This window comes from Rhea pennata, chromosome 3 (genome assembly GCF_028389875.1).
Source record: "Rhea pennata isolate bPtePen1 chromosome 3, bPtePen1.pri, whole genome shotgun sequence".
NCBI lineage: Eukaryota > Metazoa > Chordata > Aves > Rheiformes > Rheidae > Rhea > Rhea pennata.
In genome coordinates this window covers 60,083,566-60,101,888 of record NC_084665.1, presented here as the reverse complement: position 1 = coordinate 60,101,888, position 18,323 = coordinate 60,083,566, and the positions used below count along the sequence as shown (strand labels likewise).

At 38.2% G+C, this 18,323-nt stretch overlaps 1 protein-coding gene across 1 annotated transcript in view; it reads right to left on the bottom strand.

Annotated features, from left to right (window-relative positions):
- The window catches only part of TIAM2 (TIAM Rac1 associated GEF 2), a 180,062-nt gene that overhangs the window by 57,007 nt on the left and 104,732 nt on the right, over positions 1-18,323 (bottom strand). Inside the window, exons 8-10 of the mRNA XM_062572409.1 lie at positions 8,610-8,795; positions 7,289-7,435; positions 3,508-3,570 (exon numbers count right to left, since the gene is read on the bottom strand). Of these exons, the coding sequence (XP_062428393.1) occupies positions 3,508-3,570; positions 7,289-7,435; positions 8,610-8,795 (396 nt within the window). The remainder of the gene's footprint in view (positions 1-3,507; positions 3,571-7,288; positions 7,436-8,609; positions 8,796-18,323) is intronic.

Below are 18,323 nucleotides of genomic sequence, written 5' to 3'. Positions count from 1 at the left end.
CCAGAGACAGAAAAAAAAAATCCACAGAACATCAAGGTGATGAAAAATAGGCTTAAGACCACCTTCGTGCTTCCCTGAAGCTTTTAAGCACAAGATAGATAGTTCTTCAATCAAGTGAAGATGTTTTCATTTTTTGGTTGTGTACACTGGTGCTCGAGAATAAGCTTTGAGATAAACTGATCTCTCTCTTATTAAACAAAAATATGTTCCTTAACTGTAGTCAAGATACTGTGGCTTCATCCAAATTTTCCATCTCAGAAAATCTGACATGAAAAGAAATTTTTTTTCCTGTTATGCTTGCAGTGACTAATACTACAATAGTTCATTCATTCATTGCCACATAAAGTTATAACAACCCATCCAATTTTCCAGCAATACGTGCCAGGATTTACAGACTGCTACACGTTGTGCCACAGTGTTGCTGAAGGACCAATAGGTTACTTCACAATTTCCCACAGTCTTTGCCTGTTTTTAACATCATTTTCACGGAAAATACAGCCTCCTGGAAGACTTCACTACTTGTAACTCACTGCGCTCCTCAGGCAGCATTTTATAAAAGTTCTGATCCTGTTTTTGCTTTTTATTCAAAATCAGCCAATGAAACTGGATTGATTCCAAAGTAACGGTTTTCAAAGCTATGATGAATCAGTTCTGAGTTGTCGTATGACTCATCAGAATGTCAGGATCTTAAAAATGCCCACGCTATATTTAATTCCCATTAAAAAATGTCTAGAAATAAGGTTGAGATCCAGAGCTCTTCAGTACCTAAATCAAATTTTTTAGTCTCGAAAAGCAACCTTGCTAAACTTTGTAACTGTCTGGAATCCAGCTGACCCCAGCCTGGCCCCAAAATAGCAGCAGCATCACCCTTGCACCAGTGCCCTCTACCCAGAGAGTGGCGCTCCCATTCCCTGCCCAAATTCAGGTGCTTTTATCCAGTAACCATGGATAAGGCATAAACCATGTTGAGAGGGGCAGGTCAAGAAACCAGGGCCTTTCCCTTCTCAGACTTAGCACCAAAGGAAACAGATCTCTCCCCTCCTTCTCTGTTGCACGTTTGAAACTTTCTGGATGTCCTCAAAATGGTTTGGGAAGAGCGAGCTACGCTAGAGGATGCAAGACCTACAAACAGCACTGTTGAACTAGCCAGCACTGTGAACATCCTACTCCTGAGGGTGTTGGGGCTAAACTGAGTAGCTCCTATGAAACCACTTCAGTATAAACCTCCAAGACTTGCACCTAGGAGACTTTTTCTGTCCTCAGCACTAGGAGGGACAGAATCTTCCCAAGTTTTCACAGGAACTGATAGGCATGAATTGTATTTGCTCTTTCTGAGAGCTGAAATACATGCAATCTCATAGCACATCAAACATACATTTCAGTGGGATTTGTGAGTGCTCTTCATAGGAGATTTTTCATCCAGAAATCCTATATAATTATACTATACTTTTAAAAGAGAGTGCTGCTTTTTAATACATATTTTCCCATCCCATGAGTATATTGCAAAGTAAATGGGATAGGAAATAACGGGCAAGTAGTCAAGTAACTCAATGAACTCATTTGCTTTGAAATTTTTCTTCAAAGTACACAGAAAAAGCAAAGGCACTCTCAGGAGGCAAAACAGCATTATAGGTTTAGCTATTGTCAGTAGGGGAAGTGGTACAGCTTTTCACAGTGGTATAGCTTTTGTTTTATTATCTGGCCATTAAATGAATACTGATGTGAAAATAAATCATGTATCACACCGTACACACACACACACACACACACACACAAAGATAAAAAAAAAAAAAAAAAAAAGTGAGATGATGAACTTTGTCCAAACTTCTCTCATGAAATTCACTGAAGAGCTTCATTATAGTTAATCATTTTTAAGGTAGCACTTCATTTTAAATGCAGATTTTGACTGTGTAATATTGTAGCATATATATAATATATATTTTTTTTAAAGTCTTCTTCTAAGTTTTAAACTACATAAAAGGAATATCTGGTTCAGGGAACAAGTGAGGAATAGAGATGGAGGATTAGTGGAAAGACAAATACTGTTTTTTGGTCTGCTGCATGTTGCAATTAAATAAATCTGGCTACACTATAATCAAAACAGTCTAGAAACCCAGCAACTAACCCTGGGATGTTCTCATTTCTTTTGACTAGGTGTTCTGCCTGGCAGCTACTCTTTTGCACTGTAATTACAGTGCTCTGTCAGCAGATTTGCCTCAGTTTCAACAGTTGGTTTGCTCCTAAGTTTAATGTGCACTAACACACGTGTTCGGATGGACAGGTCTTCTCCACAAACCAAAAAATAAGAAGTGGGAAAATTCTGTCACCTCTCTGAGCAACCCCACCCCAACCCTCAAAAATAGTTTCCTCATTTTACGCTGTGAGAAATCTGTTCTGGGAATGAAGAACCAGCTGCACCCAATTACTACAGCTACCACTTCTGATGAGATGTTACGCCTGCCCAACCTCAGGATCCCTCTTGCCATCCCTTTTAAAAGGGAAGAGATTGGGATTCAGTTGTTTTGCTTTTCTATGAAATAAAATCTGCAAGAAAACACGAATCATCCCATGTCAGTGATGTTAGGCACGATAATACATCATATGCCAGAAGAATAATTAAACTCAAGTTTTGTAAATTTGTCTGCTTAATCAATAATGATAGAATATGAAACCACAGAGAGAAATCATTTCACAAGATTAAATCTGAATATTTTAATTGGAGAGAATCTGCGCAAGCCTACCAAGGGAGAATGATTCTGTGTAAGCTCTACAGTACATATGCAAAACTTAGTGGTCCAACATGTATATAATTGTGAAATTCACAGTGTCTTGCTTTGTTTCCAGAGCACAAGACAGTGATATTATACCTAGGGATGTTTTGGAAACTGAGAGGAATCATGATTCTTGTGCTCTCAATTTGCTCTCTGCATGGCAGGAACAAGAAATAACTTTACCTCCTGTGTAGGATGTATTTCCATGAGCACTGAGAGGCAGCTAGTTTACGGGGTAATGCAGCTGAGAGAATACCACTTCCTCTTCCTTTACCTGGGCAATGCCCAGTTATATCTTAACTTACATTTTTCTACTGGTATGCTAACTAGAGTTTAATTAGACTTAATTGTCTTTCAAAATTTACAGGTTTGGTTGAACTAATCTGAGGCAAAGCAGAACAATAAACTTGGGTTTTGATCCACCAAGAAAGAGGCTTTCAGCCAAGCTCATTTCCAATTCTTTCTCTCTCAGACATCAACCTAAAATATATAGACAATGTATGTCTGCAGGCATTAGTGCTACAAAGAAGTTGTTTTTTAAAGGCTATCATACGTATTCAGAACCTTATGTTTTCATTATGTCATTTCATTAGCAGAATTATCATTGTCATGTAACACTAAGTGAAGTTTTATGATCCTCGTCTGGGTTTCTGAACCAGCCTCACCATACACTTGGTAACATATATTCAGGAATTCTAAAACATGATGGTGAAGAATAAAGACAGACTTATCTTACCTCAGCAGAGTTGGCTGAATTCTGGGTACCAGCAAATCCATGTCCTCCAGCTGAATCAAAAATCTATTAAAAATATTACAGATAAATAAGTAAGTAAAACACATTAAAGCTTTATTTATTATCTGTATTAGGTAAATTATTGTGAATAAGTAAAAATGAAAGCTAAATGAATAAAGATATATCAAACTATTAAACCCTAGAGATGATTTTTGCACTTTTTATCACTTCATTCCGATTAGAAGTACTAAAGAAATATCAATTCTCCTTCCATAAATAAAGCTGAAGCAAGTCTTTTCTTCCAGACTATACGCACACTCACATTCAAATACGTGCACAAGCATTCGTGCCCTGTTTCTCTTTTCCTTGCTCTTTCTTATCTACCTTTTAATTATAACATAAAAGTCATCTACCTTCAAATCATGCACTATGCCTGTAGTTTCTACCTTTGGTATATTCATAGATACAACTACAAATCTCATGATTATTTAAAGGAGCTGTTTCAAATCAGTGTTGCAGTTCTCTAAAACTCCCTGCCTTATAGTTCTTCTTCTCTTATACCTGAGCAGTTAGCTTCACACTATCAATGAAACTTTTTAACCTAGCTTTCAGTTTTGAAAGCACACTTGATCCAAAACCAACACTAGTAAGTAACGAAAATAGCTGACTATCATGTCTGCTTGGAAGAGAAGAAATTAGACAGAGATTTAAGTTCCCCACCTGTGTAGAAGGCAAAATTACTAGCATGCCATGAAGGTGTTATTAACGGGATTATTAATATAATTTTTAAAATATATTAAATGGCTAAAGATACAGTCAGATATTCTGGTGATAAGGGCTTCATAAACATGCAGACAGATCCACATAATTTACATATTATTTTAGGATTTGCAAGTAATAATGTTATCCTCCCAAAGCACAAATATAAACAACTTATTTCACCTCCTTCTGGGGTGAACAAATCAGGACAATATCAGACTTAACACTGAGCTTTTTGTTTAGGTTTTTCTTTTCCTTTTTAGAATTCTTTTTGTTCTAGCAAGAGACTTTGGATAATCCAAGACAATGACAAACTCTTTTAACGTTCCAGGGAAACACTGTTTCTGACGATGTGAAAAAAGGGCACCATTTCTGAACTTACTTTTCCTTATCTTACCCACAGATGCGGTCAACGTATTTTATTGTTTATGATTTTTCAAAATAGTTTATCGTTTAGACTCAAGAAAGCAGATAAGCATTTAAGAAACTAAGGATAATGTGAGCCTAGACATCCCCCATCTGCTACAGTTCAGTTTCATTAAATGATTTCTAAAAAGACTGAGCCACTTCATTAATGTTTACAAAAGCCTTCCAGCACAGAAACTTAGTACTTTATTTATTTTTATTAACAACATAAAATTGGACTTAGGATAAAATTTAAAATGTCTCTGACATAACGATGTTCCAGACTGCACCATTTGAATTTGTAGCTAGGGTCGTGTAGACAACACCATACCAACTTGAGTCAAAAAAACTTCAATGAAATCCATGAAAGCAAGAAAATGCAAATTTTTTTAATTTATTGTTTGACACAGACATCAGAGCACAATAGGCAAAGAAATAAGCACCACTTTTCTGCTGAATCCCATTTCCCAGTGGGTCATAAGAGATCACAAGAAAGGTAGCCTCAGGCCCATTCTGATTTTGATATTCGAATACAGTTATGTGCATACACACACATCTGCGCAATGATGTGGCTTCTCTTTTCAGTCACTTTCTAGAGTGGCTCAGTGTTTTAATTTATGCTCTTAAAAATTCTTTGCTTTTATAGGTATGAGTCATAACTCAGTGTTACTCATATGTAATACTCTGCATTTACATTTCCTTAATTTTAGTGTCGGATGTTTAATAAAACAGATGAAAAAAAAAGAGCTTGTGGAGGAAAACCAACACCTTTTGGGGCCATCTGGTTGCAAGCTTTGGAATAAATAGGGTGAGCAAAGCCTTTCCTCCTATCTGCCCGGGAGGGCAGGAGCACTCGGCAGAGAAGCACCTCTGCCCATGCCCTGGATCCCCTCTGTTGCCTGCCAAAAAGCGCCAGGGACAACAATGCCATTCTCCTCTCCTCATCATGGAAATATGATTTGCCTTTCTCCGAGTGCCACAGAATCCCCTCTGCGGGCTATAACGCATACAGATGAACGTATCACACACTTAAGACAATGAGAGGTATTCCCAGCTCGACTGGGAACAGAACTAAGGAGCATAATACCCCTCTCCTCAGGCCACTACTAACAGAGGAACAGAGGTGTAGGACTTGCAGGCCTGCCTCATCCGTCAAAGGAAAACACGTGAAAATGATCATCTGGGGAAAATTTCCGCTTCAGCTCCCTCTTCCATAAGGCACAGTTGAATGTTTATTCTTGTTCAGCTTCATCATAGAAACACATTACTGTTGATACACCATAGCGCATAAGAGCTACCCAAAGAACTTCATCTCAGATAAATATTTACCCATTAAGAATACAAACTGCTTGACCAGAAAACCTTGATATGTTATTTTGCAACACTAAAGCTGTTGCATCAACTCTTGGACTATTGCAATATGAATATGGATAGGCATGTTTAAATATTCCAAAAGCAGATTGCCTTACATATGTAGTAGCAGCCAATTTTTGACTGCTAAGTGAGTGTAGATTTTTATTAAAAAAAAAATCAAAATACAAGACCTAGGAACAATGTTATCTAATGCACAGTGCACAAAATACTGTTTTGCAGTAGATGCTACAGACATAGCAGAGGCTAGCAAAGAGACAGTGCTCTGAGCGTGAGTGCATGTGTACACCTTCTGTGTAGAGCCATGGAAGTATTGCTGCTCTTATTTATTGTATTTCAGGGGAGAAGACCTTTTGTGACCTTTTGTTTCACATTTACTTGTGTTTTTACTGGGAAAACATAGACTCCTGACATGTGGGGTTTACACTGAATATATGCACAGGCCATTTGTTTCATAAGCAGAAAACAATCCTGTGTGATGCCTGTGATTTCATAAGCAGGAGCACAGTCCTTCAGTGCGGGCATGCATGAGACCGGCTGGAAGCGCTGGCACAACCTTTCTCTTCTTGGGCCCATGTGCTCCAACAAGACAAACCTGTGCCAAGCTTTCAGCTGGTGTAAACTGATACAATTTTATTAGTCAGCTATCTACACAACAGGAAAACTGGCCTTCTGTATGACAGCAGTCTTCTCCTTTTGGCTAAAAAGAACTTCCAGGCAGCACATGCTGCTTTGCACATCCCCCCATAAGAGGTCCTGCTAAAGAGGTGCATCAATCTCTCCTCACTTACAGGCCGACATGTTATTCTGTATTTAAATCGCAATGTACTTCAGAGTCCCAGTTATAAGTCAGCACAACACTGTCTTAAGGGCTGTGCATACCAGGTGTCTCCTAACATACCCTACTTCCAAACAGTCTGCAGTCTGGCCAGAAGACAGGTTTCGTTACAAATTCAAGCCCAGTGGTCTTGCACTGCTGATAATCAGCTAGCCCATTTGGGTCAAAACCTCTCACTCACCAATCTCGCTCATCACAAAGTAAACCGAAATTAGACATATAGTAACACTCCTTACAAAGTGAACGCTCCCACTGTGAGTTGGCCTTGTCTACTGAAATGGCAACCACAACCCTAACAGACAGGCGACATCCGCTAAGCCACACACCAACAGGGTCTCATTGAAGGAGGCCTCATTAAAAATAAGCCTTTCAATGCTTTCAGTGGCATTGATCCTGGCAAATGACACCTACCTGAGTTATGGAAGGTCGCTTTTCTTTTCCTCTTCTTGCCAATGTGTCCAGTCCTTTCAGTGAAGAAAATAAACCCTTCTTACTTCGGACTCGTTGTGACAGAGACAGGGTACGCTTCCTGAGGGCAGCTTCATCCCTGGAGCAGATCTATTTAAACATATAGACAGGCCTTCCTGCATCACTTTCATAGGAGCAAAATAACTACAGTTATTTCAACTTGAGGCATCAAATGAGAGTTACTTTAGTTCATCTTAGTATAACATGCCAAGATTTAGCGACAGTGCTTTAACCTTCCTGCTGCTTGTTTTGGTATTTTGGTATTCAGTTGGCGTTAGAACGTATTTTATGTCATGGAGCAAAATTAGCAGGTCACACAGAGAGAGGACCTGAGAAAAGATTGCTTTGTGCAATGGAAAAAGTTAATGAAAAGACTCTGAAGAAGAATGATTTTGAGATGAAATTCCTGGAGAGAGGAATTCCCAAACACAGAAGGTAAACATGCTGCAGCATTATGTTATTAACAACCAAAAACACAAACCACACAGATAAAAATAGCAGCAGAAATAAGCACATTCCCTGAATGGACTTTCAGGAATGGACATCCAGTCTTACTTGTGCTGCAAATGTGATCTAGCCTGCTCTGCAAAGATCAGCCTCACAGCCCTCTAAGGTTAAAGAGCAGAGGCAAACTGTTACTGCCACAGTTCACTTGAAGCCAACACGGTGACAACAGCTTACAGCAGCCGAGTATCCTCCTCATTAATCTTTTCAAACACAGGCCACAGTCAAAAGTGACTTATAATTTTGGATTGCCTCCAGTTTTGGTCTATTCTAAAAATACTAACAGGGGGTATCAAACTGTTTCCAAAAAAACAAGCCCTCTGGAATCTTCAAAATTGGTAAGTTCAAACCAGAGGGACCAAAATCAGTTCTGGAAATTTCAGCTTTAGGTTTATTTCACTCTAAGTGATTAAGCTGTGAACTCGAGGAGGATGAAATGGAGTGACAAAATTTCAACACATTGACTTGTTTACATCTGAAAAGTACTCTGTTTTGTTTCTTGTTCAGATAGAAGTCAAAAGTAGCAGCTTCTGGAGTCTCAAGGGACAAAAAAGTGTTATGTCCATATTCTCGTGGTTTCAAAGTCTGTCCCTAGGGAAGAAAATTATTTGCTGCCAAGGAGCAAGCAGAAGGGAGCAAGGCTGTGTGGACAGTGTGTGTGGGTGCAACTATGAATTATCCTAGTACAATTCCAACATATAAATATAACATTAATGTTGGTTTTATATTACATACCCATGAAAAGCACACACAGACTTACCAGTGCATGGAAGGATGAGACAGAGAAGATGCCGAGCCTCCCCAAGGCCAATTTCGAAGGACGACTGGCAGCAGCCAAAAGGCTCTTCGGGTTTGGGAGCTCCCCACCTTGCAAACTGGCTAGATAACATCGCATTCGGAACAGGTCCATGTTAAATTTTTCCAGGTTCTGTTCCCATTGCTGGATCTGTTTAGATACAAAAAGGGACAATTAAAAGGGGGAGAAAATGTCTCTGCGGGCTGCACCGAAAATTTGAGCTCTTCCACAAACCCATAGTAAATTACTTTCATCTGGTGGTATATGGATTAGATTAGTTATTCCCCGCCAAAACACATTCAGTCATATTGTGTTACAACAACTCAAAAGACGGCTTGAAATAAAACAAAGCTGGTGGTCTTAAATGCATACTGACAAGATGAACATACCATGAACTTTGGGTAGTTCGATAGCCACAAAAGCAGTTACATAAAAACATAACCCTGTGATTCATGAAGGGCTTTTTTTTTTTTTCCTTTTTCTTTTTGGAGATTAGGTTTGTTTCCTTCAGTTTTCTGAGCTTAGATTGTATAGCTGGCTGGCTGAAATCATGCATGGCTATGCTAATTCAGTAAACAAAACAGCGATGCTGATAGGTTCTGTTCATGTTTTAATGCTCTTCCTATGGTCTCTCTATCTGTAAATAGGATACAGGCAACGCAAGCATGTATGGTTCTTTGTCTGTTTAGATAATAGGTAAAATACGGTTATGCTTAGGCAGAGTCATATTTGCCCAATACATATCATTGGACCCCAAAAAGAATGCATGCATACCCTTGATGCAATATTAAATATATGTAACACAGATATGTGTATACGTAACAGATATCTTAAGCCAATTTTAATATAAAATTAGGAAACTGAAGGGATGTAAATATATATCTAGATGAGTTAAGTTCTGAATCAAGTCTGAAAGGACAAATTTTAAGTCAGTGTTTGCGTATATACACACTCATCTACACAAATGCACACTTTTACATACTGCACAGAAGTCAAATTTTGCTTTTCATTTCTCCAGTTCACACATTGGTAGTTACGGTTAAAATCTGCCTCATAGTGTACATTAGTATTGATGTACATTAATATTGAGCAATACAACAAATAAAAAGAAAAGGGCAGCTGTGTTCAATATATTAGACACATTCACATGGGAAGGCAGAAAAACAGTAAGTCCATGCAGATAAGCTGAGGACTGTTAAAATCCCCTGACAGTGTTCTCCTTCAGATGTCAGCTCAGATTGCTATATGTTAGCTTGTAAACAGGAGGGTCAAGGTTGTAGAGAAAGTTTATCATGTTTGCTCTAGTGTGCATTGACTTCATACCTTTCCCTGTCACACCTTACTTGTGCCTGTGTTAACAGGACATTGTCACCTTAAATTTAGAATAATCATCTTAAAACACCTTAAATTTAGAATAAACACCTTTACAAACTCGAAAACAAGTTGATAAAAAAAATAAAAAATAAATAAAAATCCAAGGTGAACAATATGACCTGCAGGTTTGCCCTGAAGCAAAATCAGTTCAGTTTCCTTATAATGCTGCCAAATATCATAACCATTAAACACACATCTTGCCTCAGCAGAATCTTCGAGAATCTTCTTCTGCACACTGTTTTCTAGAGGTAAACTTCAAGAAGAGGCTTAACAGCAACGGTTCACCATTTTTTGGTTTGAGGCCCCTATTCCTCATTGCATTGTGAGTGACAGAGACAGAAGTGCAAACAAAAATATGATTCACTAAAAATAAAGCAACCGTTATTCTAAATTTCTTGCGAGAAGCTTTTTATTTCTGTTTTAAACTACATGTAACTGTCTTGAAACTTCTCTTTTCCTATTGTTGCTAACCTGCTGGTTTACTTTTGAGACATTTCTTCATTATAGCTGATGCCACTTAGCTTTGCACAGATGCTTAGAATTTGGGTACATCTCGCTTGCAGACACCTGCCGGGGAGGTCAGGAACATTACCACCAGCAGAAACAACTAATAGGGCATGAACTGCCACAGGCATGCTGACATGAGAAACACAGCCTTCCAAACAAATCAATTTTAAAGAACTGCTATGGAAAGGATAGGTTACTGCCCACTTGAAACATACCCCATACTGAGTTCTCTAAATGTTTACTTTAATTGTCAGGCTTCACTGAGCTGGAAAATGACCATTTCCCATAGTAGTGCCATTCTTTTTAATTCTTTTTCTTGGTATTTAAATTATCTTGAAAGTGGAGGCACTATAGGATATCTCCCATGAATGGGACAGGGAATGTCTGTGTTCATGGGTGAAGCGACTTTTTCATGTCCTGTAGGGAACCCAAAGCAGTTGATCAGCCAACATATTACCTTTATGTCTAGACTCAAGTCTCTTACTTTCCCCAATGAAAAAGTGAAGCAATGCAAGAGTGTAAAAGGCCCTGTTAGCAAAATGCCTAGGCTTGTGCTACAACTGTTGGAGATGCTATCTATTCTGACTTCCTTACACATGTGCTCACAAGCTGTAGCATCAGTTACAGCTACAGCAAGAGGCAATCTTTCTGGCAGTGTCCATGAAAAAAGGGAAGGGAAGACAATATGCCATTTTGTATCATTCGTAAATGCAAAATTTTCATTTATATTTTACTAATAGAAGAGAAAGAGAAAAAAATCTTCCAATGAATATTCTAAAAATAAAATACAGAGATTACAAAAGATCACAATATGAACGACTCAGCAGAAATCTGCAGATGAAGGATAGAAGTATACACTCAATGCAGGTGCCCTCATTTAATCTCTCACCACAGACACGAAAAACATGCACCCTCAAAAATAACAATTATTTTTTTCCTGGGTTTATCTGATTCTTTACTTTGTATTCTTTTTCTCTCAGGCACCCCAACAGAATATTTTTCTGTTCTCCAGTACCGTGTGCATGGGACAATTCCAACAAGAGGTTTTGTCACTATGCTTCTCTGTGTGTTGACACCCAACTAGAACAAAAACATCTTGTCAGCTTTCCACACAGCCCCAAACTGTAAACTAATGTGAAGTGCTTCCCTTCGGGGTGACATCTCTGTGGGTACAGAGCCTAACCCAACTTTGAACACCTCAGAAACAGAACAAGACTTGCTCCGGGTGCTGCTGGAGTAGGGCATCCAGTTCCCTTTGAAAGGAAGCTGAACACAAGCTTTTATGTGTTTCTGAGGCCTTCCTCAAAATCCTGATTAACATTTATACTAAAACCTTATTTTAAAATAAAGATAATCTAAGAATGAGGAGTGGGGAACAACATAAGGACATTCTAAAGGAATGATTAAATTACAGTGTTTTATCAGTCATGCAGGATGCTAGTTAATCAGCTCCAAAGCAGCAGTAATCATGACGTTACATTTAATGGCATTAGCAAAAGCTGTGGGCAGGGAATTTCTAGGATTGTCTTGTAGTCTTATCAAAACCAAAATGTCTGGAACCAATTGGAGACCAGAAACCAATACCAGCTGCTATTTGTCTAAACCCTTTAAACTATGATAATTCTTCCTAAGATTTATATTCTTGAGGACTAAATGAGGGAAGCTCACAATATAAAAAAATGAATAAACAACAACAAAAAAAAAAAAACTTCGAAGTTCTTTGAAGTATGACCTGGTCCATGAAGTTAATTTACAATTGGCAGACTGGATGCTGCAGTCCTTTTTCTGCTATTGTGTGAGGCAAATCTCAGACCCATGTGGGAGGACTACCTGAAAGAAAGCTCAAGGATTTAACTTCATCATGCGTATGCAAAATGGCCCTTTTGAAATCTGTTCTAAAGCAAATGGGAAAAAGTGGATGCATTAGACAGAATGAGAATTGAAGGCAAAGCCTAACAGCAGTAAGTGGTCCCACAAATAGATAAGAGATGTAAGTCCCAACATGGGGCATGCCAATCAGCACCCCTTATGACCTGCTTAGTTAGCATGACTTGTAACTAGAAGAAAGGGGAAGCTGGCCAGACTGCCTGCCTGCATTGCAAGCTAGAGCATCCAAACCCCTCTCCTCTAAAGTTTCAATCATAGTTTAAAAATCCTCATGCAACTTTACAAAAAAGGTATTAAAGGAGGTGAGCAAAGAGGAATGATGTCATTCTTGGTATGGCAAGTGTTAGGAAAGGATTACTAAGTTTAATGGCAACATGAGAGAAGACAAGAAGAAAGTTAAGAAGGGGTCACCAAAATTAATTTATTTAGACTCATAGCAGCCGTATAAGGTAGGGAGAATAAAGGAGACTATGGCAGAAGGGTATAAAGGAGTAAAAATTAGGATCATGAATCATTTAGTTTGGGCCACCAGGAGAAATTAAGGCAAGGACATCTGGTGTCAGGACAGGGTAGTAACTATGTGGGAAGTAGTAAGTGAAGAGATTAATTTTTGCGACAGAGAATTAGCCAGGAATGAAGTCTCAAAAGTTAACTAACAAAGAAACCATAACATAGTAAGTACTTTGGCAGTAAGGACTGGTTTCAGCTCTTAAGTAGCCATTTGTGGAAAATTAATTAAGACATGGAGAAACAATCATAAAATATTATATAAAATATAATATCGTTAAATTCAAAATCATATGAACAGATGAGCTAGAGGAAGATGCTAGAAAGCTGGCCTTTGCTAATTCAATAATCTTGTGAGGTTTGCTATAGCTATATAGCTAAAGTAGCAGGTTTGGGAAAGCAAAGGGCGAATCCAGTCAAAACAGACAACACAGATCAGTGTTTTCCAGCATGTGGTTTGGTGAGCTATTAAATACTTCCTAAGAAGTTACAAGAAGTGACTAAGAAAGAACAGTTCCTATATGCCACACCATCTTCTCTGTACGTGAAACTTCTGTCGGCATCTCCACCTCCACTAACAGATTTCCAGGGGTTCGCAGAGTGCAAAGAGAGGGCCCTGACACTCCGCAGCGAGGACAGGGACGGTCACTGGAGCTCAGGGGTGTCCAGCGGTGTCCCAGGCTCCTCATATGCTACACTGCAAACAGCGTCCCAAGAACAGCTCTTCACTAGGGGTTGGGGGGGGGCTATCTGTTTTTGTTTTTTGTTTGTTTTTGTTTTAAACAATTCCTGAACCAAGTAGCAGAGCTCAGTATAAAAAAAGCAAAATACGAATGGCTGAAAAAAAGCATATGTGAATGGCTGAAAGTGGTGCCAGAAATGACACTGTACTGACTCAAAAGAGAAGTACCTCAAGTATAGGAAAAACTCACTAATTTCCTAAAAAGAGAGTAGGCATGAAGAAAAAACTTCCTGGATAGGTCATCTGAAAAAAATACTGTTTTTCCACCTTGCACTTAAAGTAACAAAAAAGAAAAGATGCACAGGGAGGAGGGCATTCTCTCAATGCGTAAGACTTTGAAAGTGATTTGATTCAGGAAAAGTTCCTGCATCACACAGAAGTATGAGATCCTTACTTAGTTACTTAGGCAACTCACTTTCTACAGTAATGAGAAATTCAGACTTTTACCCTACAAAACTTATTCTCCCCGGATTGAAAGCGTTTCTGCAAGCTGATCTAGGGAATGCCACGGATTTGAAAGAAACCCCTGCTGCAGCTTTACAGGAACAGCTTTTCAACCACATTACAAACGACACCAAACTCTTGGCATTCCAGTCCCCAGTTCTCAGACACAAGTCATATTGTACCCATCTGGATAAATGAGTCACTCAGTATCTGGGGACAGGGAAAAGATTCTTATTGCCATTACTTCCTAAAGCAAACTTGGAGGATCACAAATGTCACCCTCCCCTAAATTCCATTATTATAAAACCCATTACTAACATACTGTTATAACTTTAAGTTTTTTAAAAATAAAGAATGGAATGTAATAGAGCAAAACAACAGTGATGTGCAATCAGCACAAGGATTTATGTTTCACCTGCCTAGTGACTTAATGCAATGGTTAAGAAAATTCCCTGGACTTTTTACTACTAATGCTATTTCTCGGTTTATTTGGAAGGACAGAATTTTCATCACCTCCAAGCACAACAGGTGAAAAACATCTTCTTCCCAAAACCCCTATCACCTGATACATGGAAGAGCTCCAGCATGTATTTTTAATCGTCAATAACATGATTGAAACCAGTAATATTGCATGCATGTTATAGTTACGGATGTACTTTAAAAAGCCTCTGAATCTTACTATCCCATTACCTCCTCCCCTAGAAAAACAGGGAAGACCTGCCATTTCTGTGCATCCCTCCCACTGGCTTCACCCTGTGAGACAACTCTGTGCAACCCTCCACTTGGTAATAGTTTATTCATTATTTTCATTATTATTCATTATTTATTCATATTTACATTATGTGAAAGAAAGATGGAAATTCATCCATCTGTAAAATAGTAGTTACAGTCATGAGGGGAAAAGAGATGACCTTCCTCAGCTTTCCTGGCTGCTGACTCACTCCCTTCCATAGTGACGGGCTACTACCAGAAGAGAAGGATTTTCTTACTAATGGAGAGAGGATACTGGAATGGCTCTCGCACTGAAGAGTAACACCTAAAAAGAGCAGAACCGAACTGCTCAGATGAGGAAACAGAGCTCTGCTGTAGCCAGTTCAAAGACCACCCAAACAGAAGATCTGTCATAACAAGTTTATAAAGTATTTGTCAGTTTAGGAGGATATAGAGGGGGGAAAAAAAGTAATTATGCATTGTAGTTAAAGTTGAATTGAGTGCAGCAAAACTGGCAAGCACTAGCAAAGCTCTCTGAGAATATTCTCTCTTTGAGTTCTCACTTAAATGTTAGAGAATATTTCATCGGAATCCCTATAAAAAATGAAAATATGAAATATGGCATTTTGAAGCCTTAGCAGTAGAATTCCCCAAATTATTCCAGTTATCATCATATAGGTCTTAGTGAGAGAAAAGATAAAAAGTTAGTTACATTTTAAACAAAAGAAAGGAATTAAGTTACTCCTTTTGTTAAAAAAAAAAAAAAAAAAAAAAAAAAGAGAGAGAGAGAGAGAAAGAGAGAGAGAGAGAGAGAGGCCACCACAGGGAACAGAAGAAAGATACCAATGGAGATTTCATGAAGTACTCAAAGTAAACAGAATACCATCTTATCGATCTCCTTATTTGGATTTGTGCAGTGACAGATAAACTATTTCTAATTGGAGGAAAGATAGAAAAACTCCACTGAAAATTATTTCTAAGCATGTGCCTGTTCTTCTCATTAATGTTTCATCCTTTCAGTGCCTGCAAGTAAATAGTTATGTTCATAACTCATCTGATAAGTACAGTTAAGTATCATATATACAGAAAATATGAATCATGTCAGACAACTGCAAATAGCCTGGAAAACATTATTATACCAATATATTAAAATTTGAAGAGCAAAGTCCAGAATGCTTTCAAGCAACTATTATTCGTATTATTGTTCTGAAACGAGACAACAGAAAAGTACCAAGTACCTGAATAAATACAGCGAGAGCCCTCACTGTGAGGTAGATTTTCCATGCCATTAAAAGTGTTCTGCCAGCATAGGCAGCCCCACTCCTGACTTAATGTGCAATATTTTGTTAAAAGAGCTCTGCATAAAGGCTAATAATCCTTTTCAGTAACTTCTGTTACTCCAAGGGGTTTGAAATGAATCTCAGCATCATGGGATTTTCAAATATGCCACCTTTTGTCCCAATTCTCTGGGGGTTTGGAGAGAAATTGCACCCTGAGGGAATATCACCACCCCCAGCATATTTATTGCATACAGTAATAGAAACACACGTGGTTGCCAGAGCTGTAAAGCTAGTGGGATTTCCAGCCATGTTGCCAGTGGCCTACTGGAACTTGTTGCTATACGAACACTGCTGTAGCGGGTGCTTCTTTGTTCGCTTCTTAACAAATTCATCAAAAGCTATGTGAAGGGCTGCCACTTGCTCTCACACAACTCGTAGATCTATTATTACGGGGCCCGTGAACCCAGAGAGAGGGAACATCTGATCTAGGCTGAAAACTTTTCTCAACTAGTCCTACAGCATCATTTCTAAAACAGCACTTTCTCTAGAGAAACACCATTTTCCTTGTAAATTGTTCCTTTGCACTTCTTCTGTTTAGCACTAACTTTATCAAATGCTAGCCTGTAAATCCATCAAATATAAAAGAAGCATCAAACTCTAGCCTCTGCAGTCCACCTGCTGGACACAAGAAAGAAACATATGTGTACTTTTAAATACGTGTGGTTATTTTTAAAGTCCAGGTTTCCTTACTGCAACTGCCTTTTAAGTGATGGTAACTGCGAGATAATAAAAAAACTTGCATGCTTGTAAAACCCTGTGAATTACTAAGTCTGCTGCACAGAAGTACTGGTTTTAAAATAAATACAGATGTAAAAGAAAATAGAAATTCAAAGTTGGTGATTGTTTTTCTGAGAAAGAAGAAGTAAACTGAGTCATGATACAGAAATCACAAATTTCCCAGACAATCCTTAATGCAAAAAAATTAAAATGTAGATTGTGCTTCATCTATTCACATAAAGAATATCCTGGTCCTTCTGAAGTCAATCACAGTACTTCCACTGACATCATCCCCCTGCCCCAAACTTAAAATATAACCAGTGATCTCTTCTGGAATGGGATGTATGGCACATTTATGAGCTATTGTATCTGCAATATGCTATATTTCAATGTGAAGGACCCCTAACTCCCATTCATTAACAACATCATCAAACCTAAACAGAACAAAACCCAGAATTTACATTCTTCTTGTTTCGTAAAGTGTGCAAAAGACAACTAAAAATTACTTATTAAATAATTGAGCTACACATATGCAAACTTTTCCCCCAGGAACAATGGTTTTTTTTCAAAACCAATGGTTTACTAATTATATCAAGATCTTTTTATAAAAAAACCTTTGTGATATATTTAAATCAAAAGATTAGGAAACCTGGTTATTCATAGACTTTTTTTTTTTGAAGTCACTTTGCCAACAAACCTTTAGCAGCTGTAGCAAGAGATGTTTATAGAGATCAAAAGGATGAAGACTGGGAAAAGGCTCATTATAAATTCATTGTTTGCTAACTACGAGACGTTTGCAAATGATCCATCTCTCACTCTGTCTCATTGTTTTGACCTCAGTCAATGTCTTGAGAAACTTACAGACACAATGTTAACAGGAACAAACTCCTGCAGCCCTAGTGATGCATTTCACTTATAACAGAATGCAGCCAACTTCTTGCCTGGACTGGCCTGGAAAACAATGGTGGTTGTTCAAGGATGGACTATCTAATTAGCAGAAATTAAGCGACCATCATGAATGCTATTTCAATGAGTCTAAATAAACTACTAATATCAGGATCTAATGGATGGGTAAATTAATTAAATTAATATGCATTAGGATTTGTCTTCAGTGCGTCACAGGCTACAGTAAGCACTGTGTATTCCAGTCTCAAACTCCGCTGCAATAAAGGAATGTTTATGGGTTTTCCTCCTCTATTTATCTCACTAGACTTTAGACCATGAAATACGTGACATGGAAATTATAAACATTTGAGCAGTGTAAGAGCTTATGAACATTTGCACTACAAATCGTTACACAAACCTGAGTATTTAAGCTCTGCTCAAAAGCTTTAGATAGAAGCGTACTGCTAGAGCTTTCTGGTGAAGTCAGGATGAGTCAGTCTGCCTTTGGTCAAATTCAGGCCAGTATAATAAGAATTTTGAATATGATAAGTATCAAATTCATGA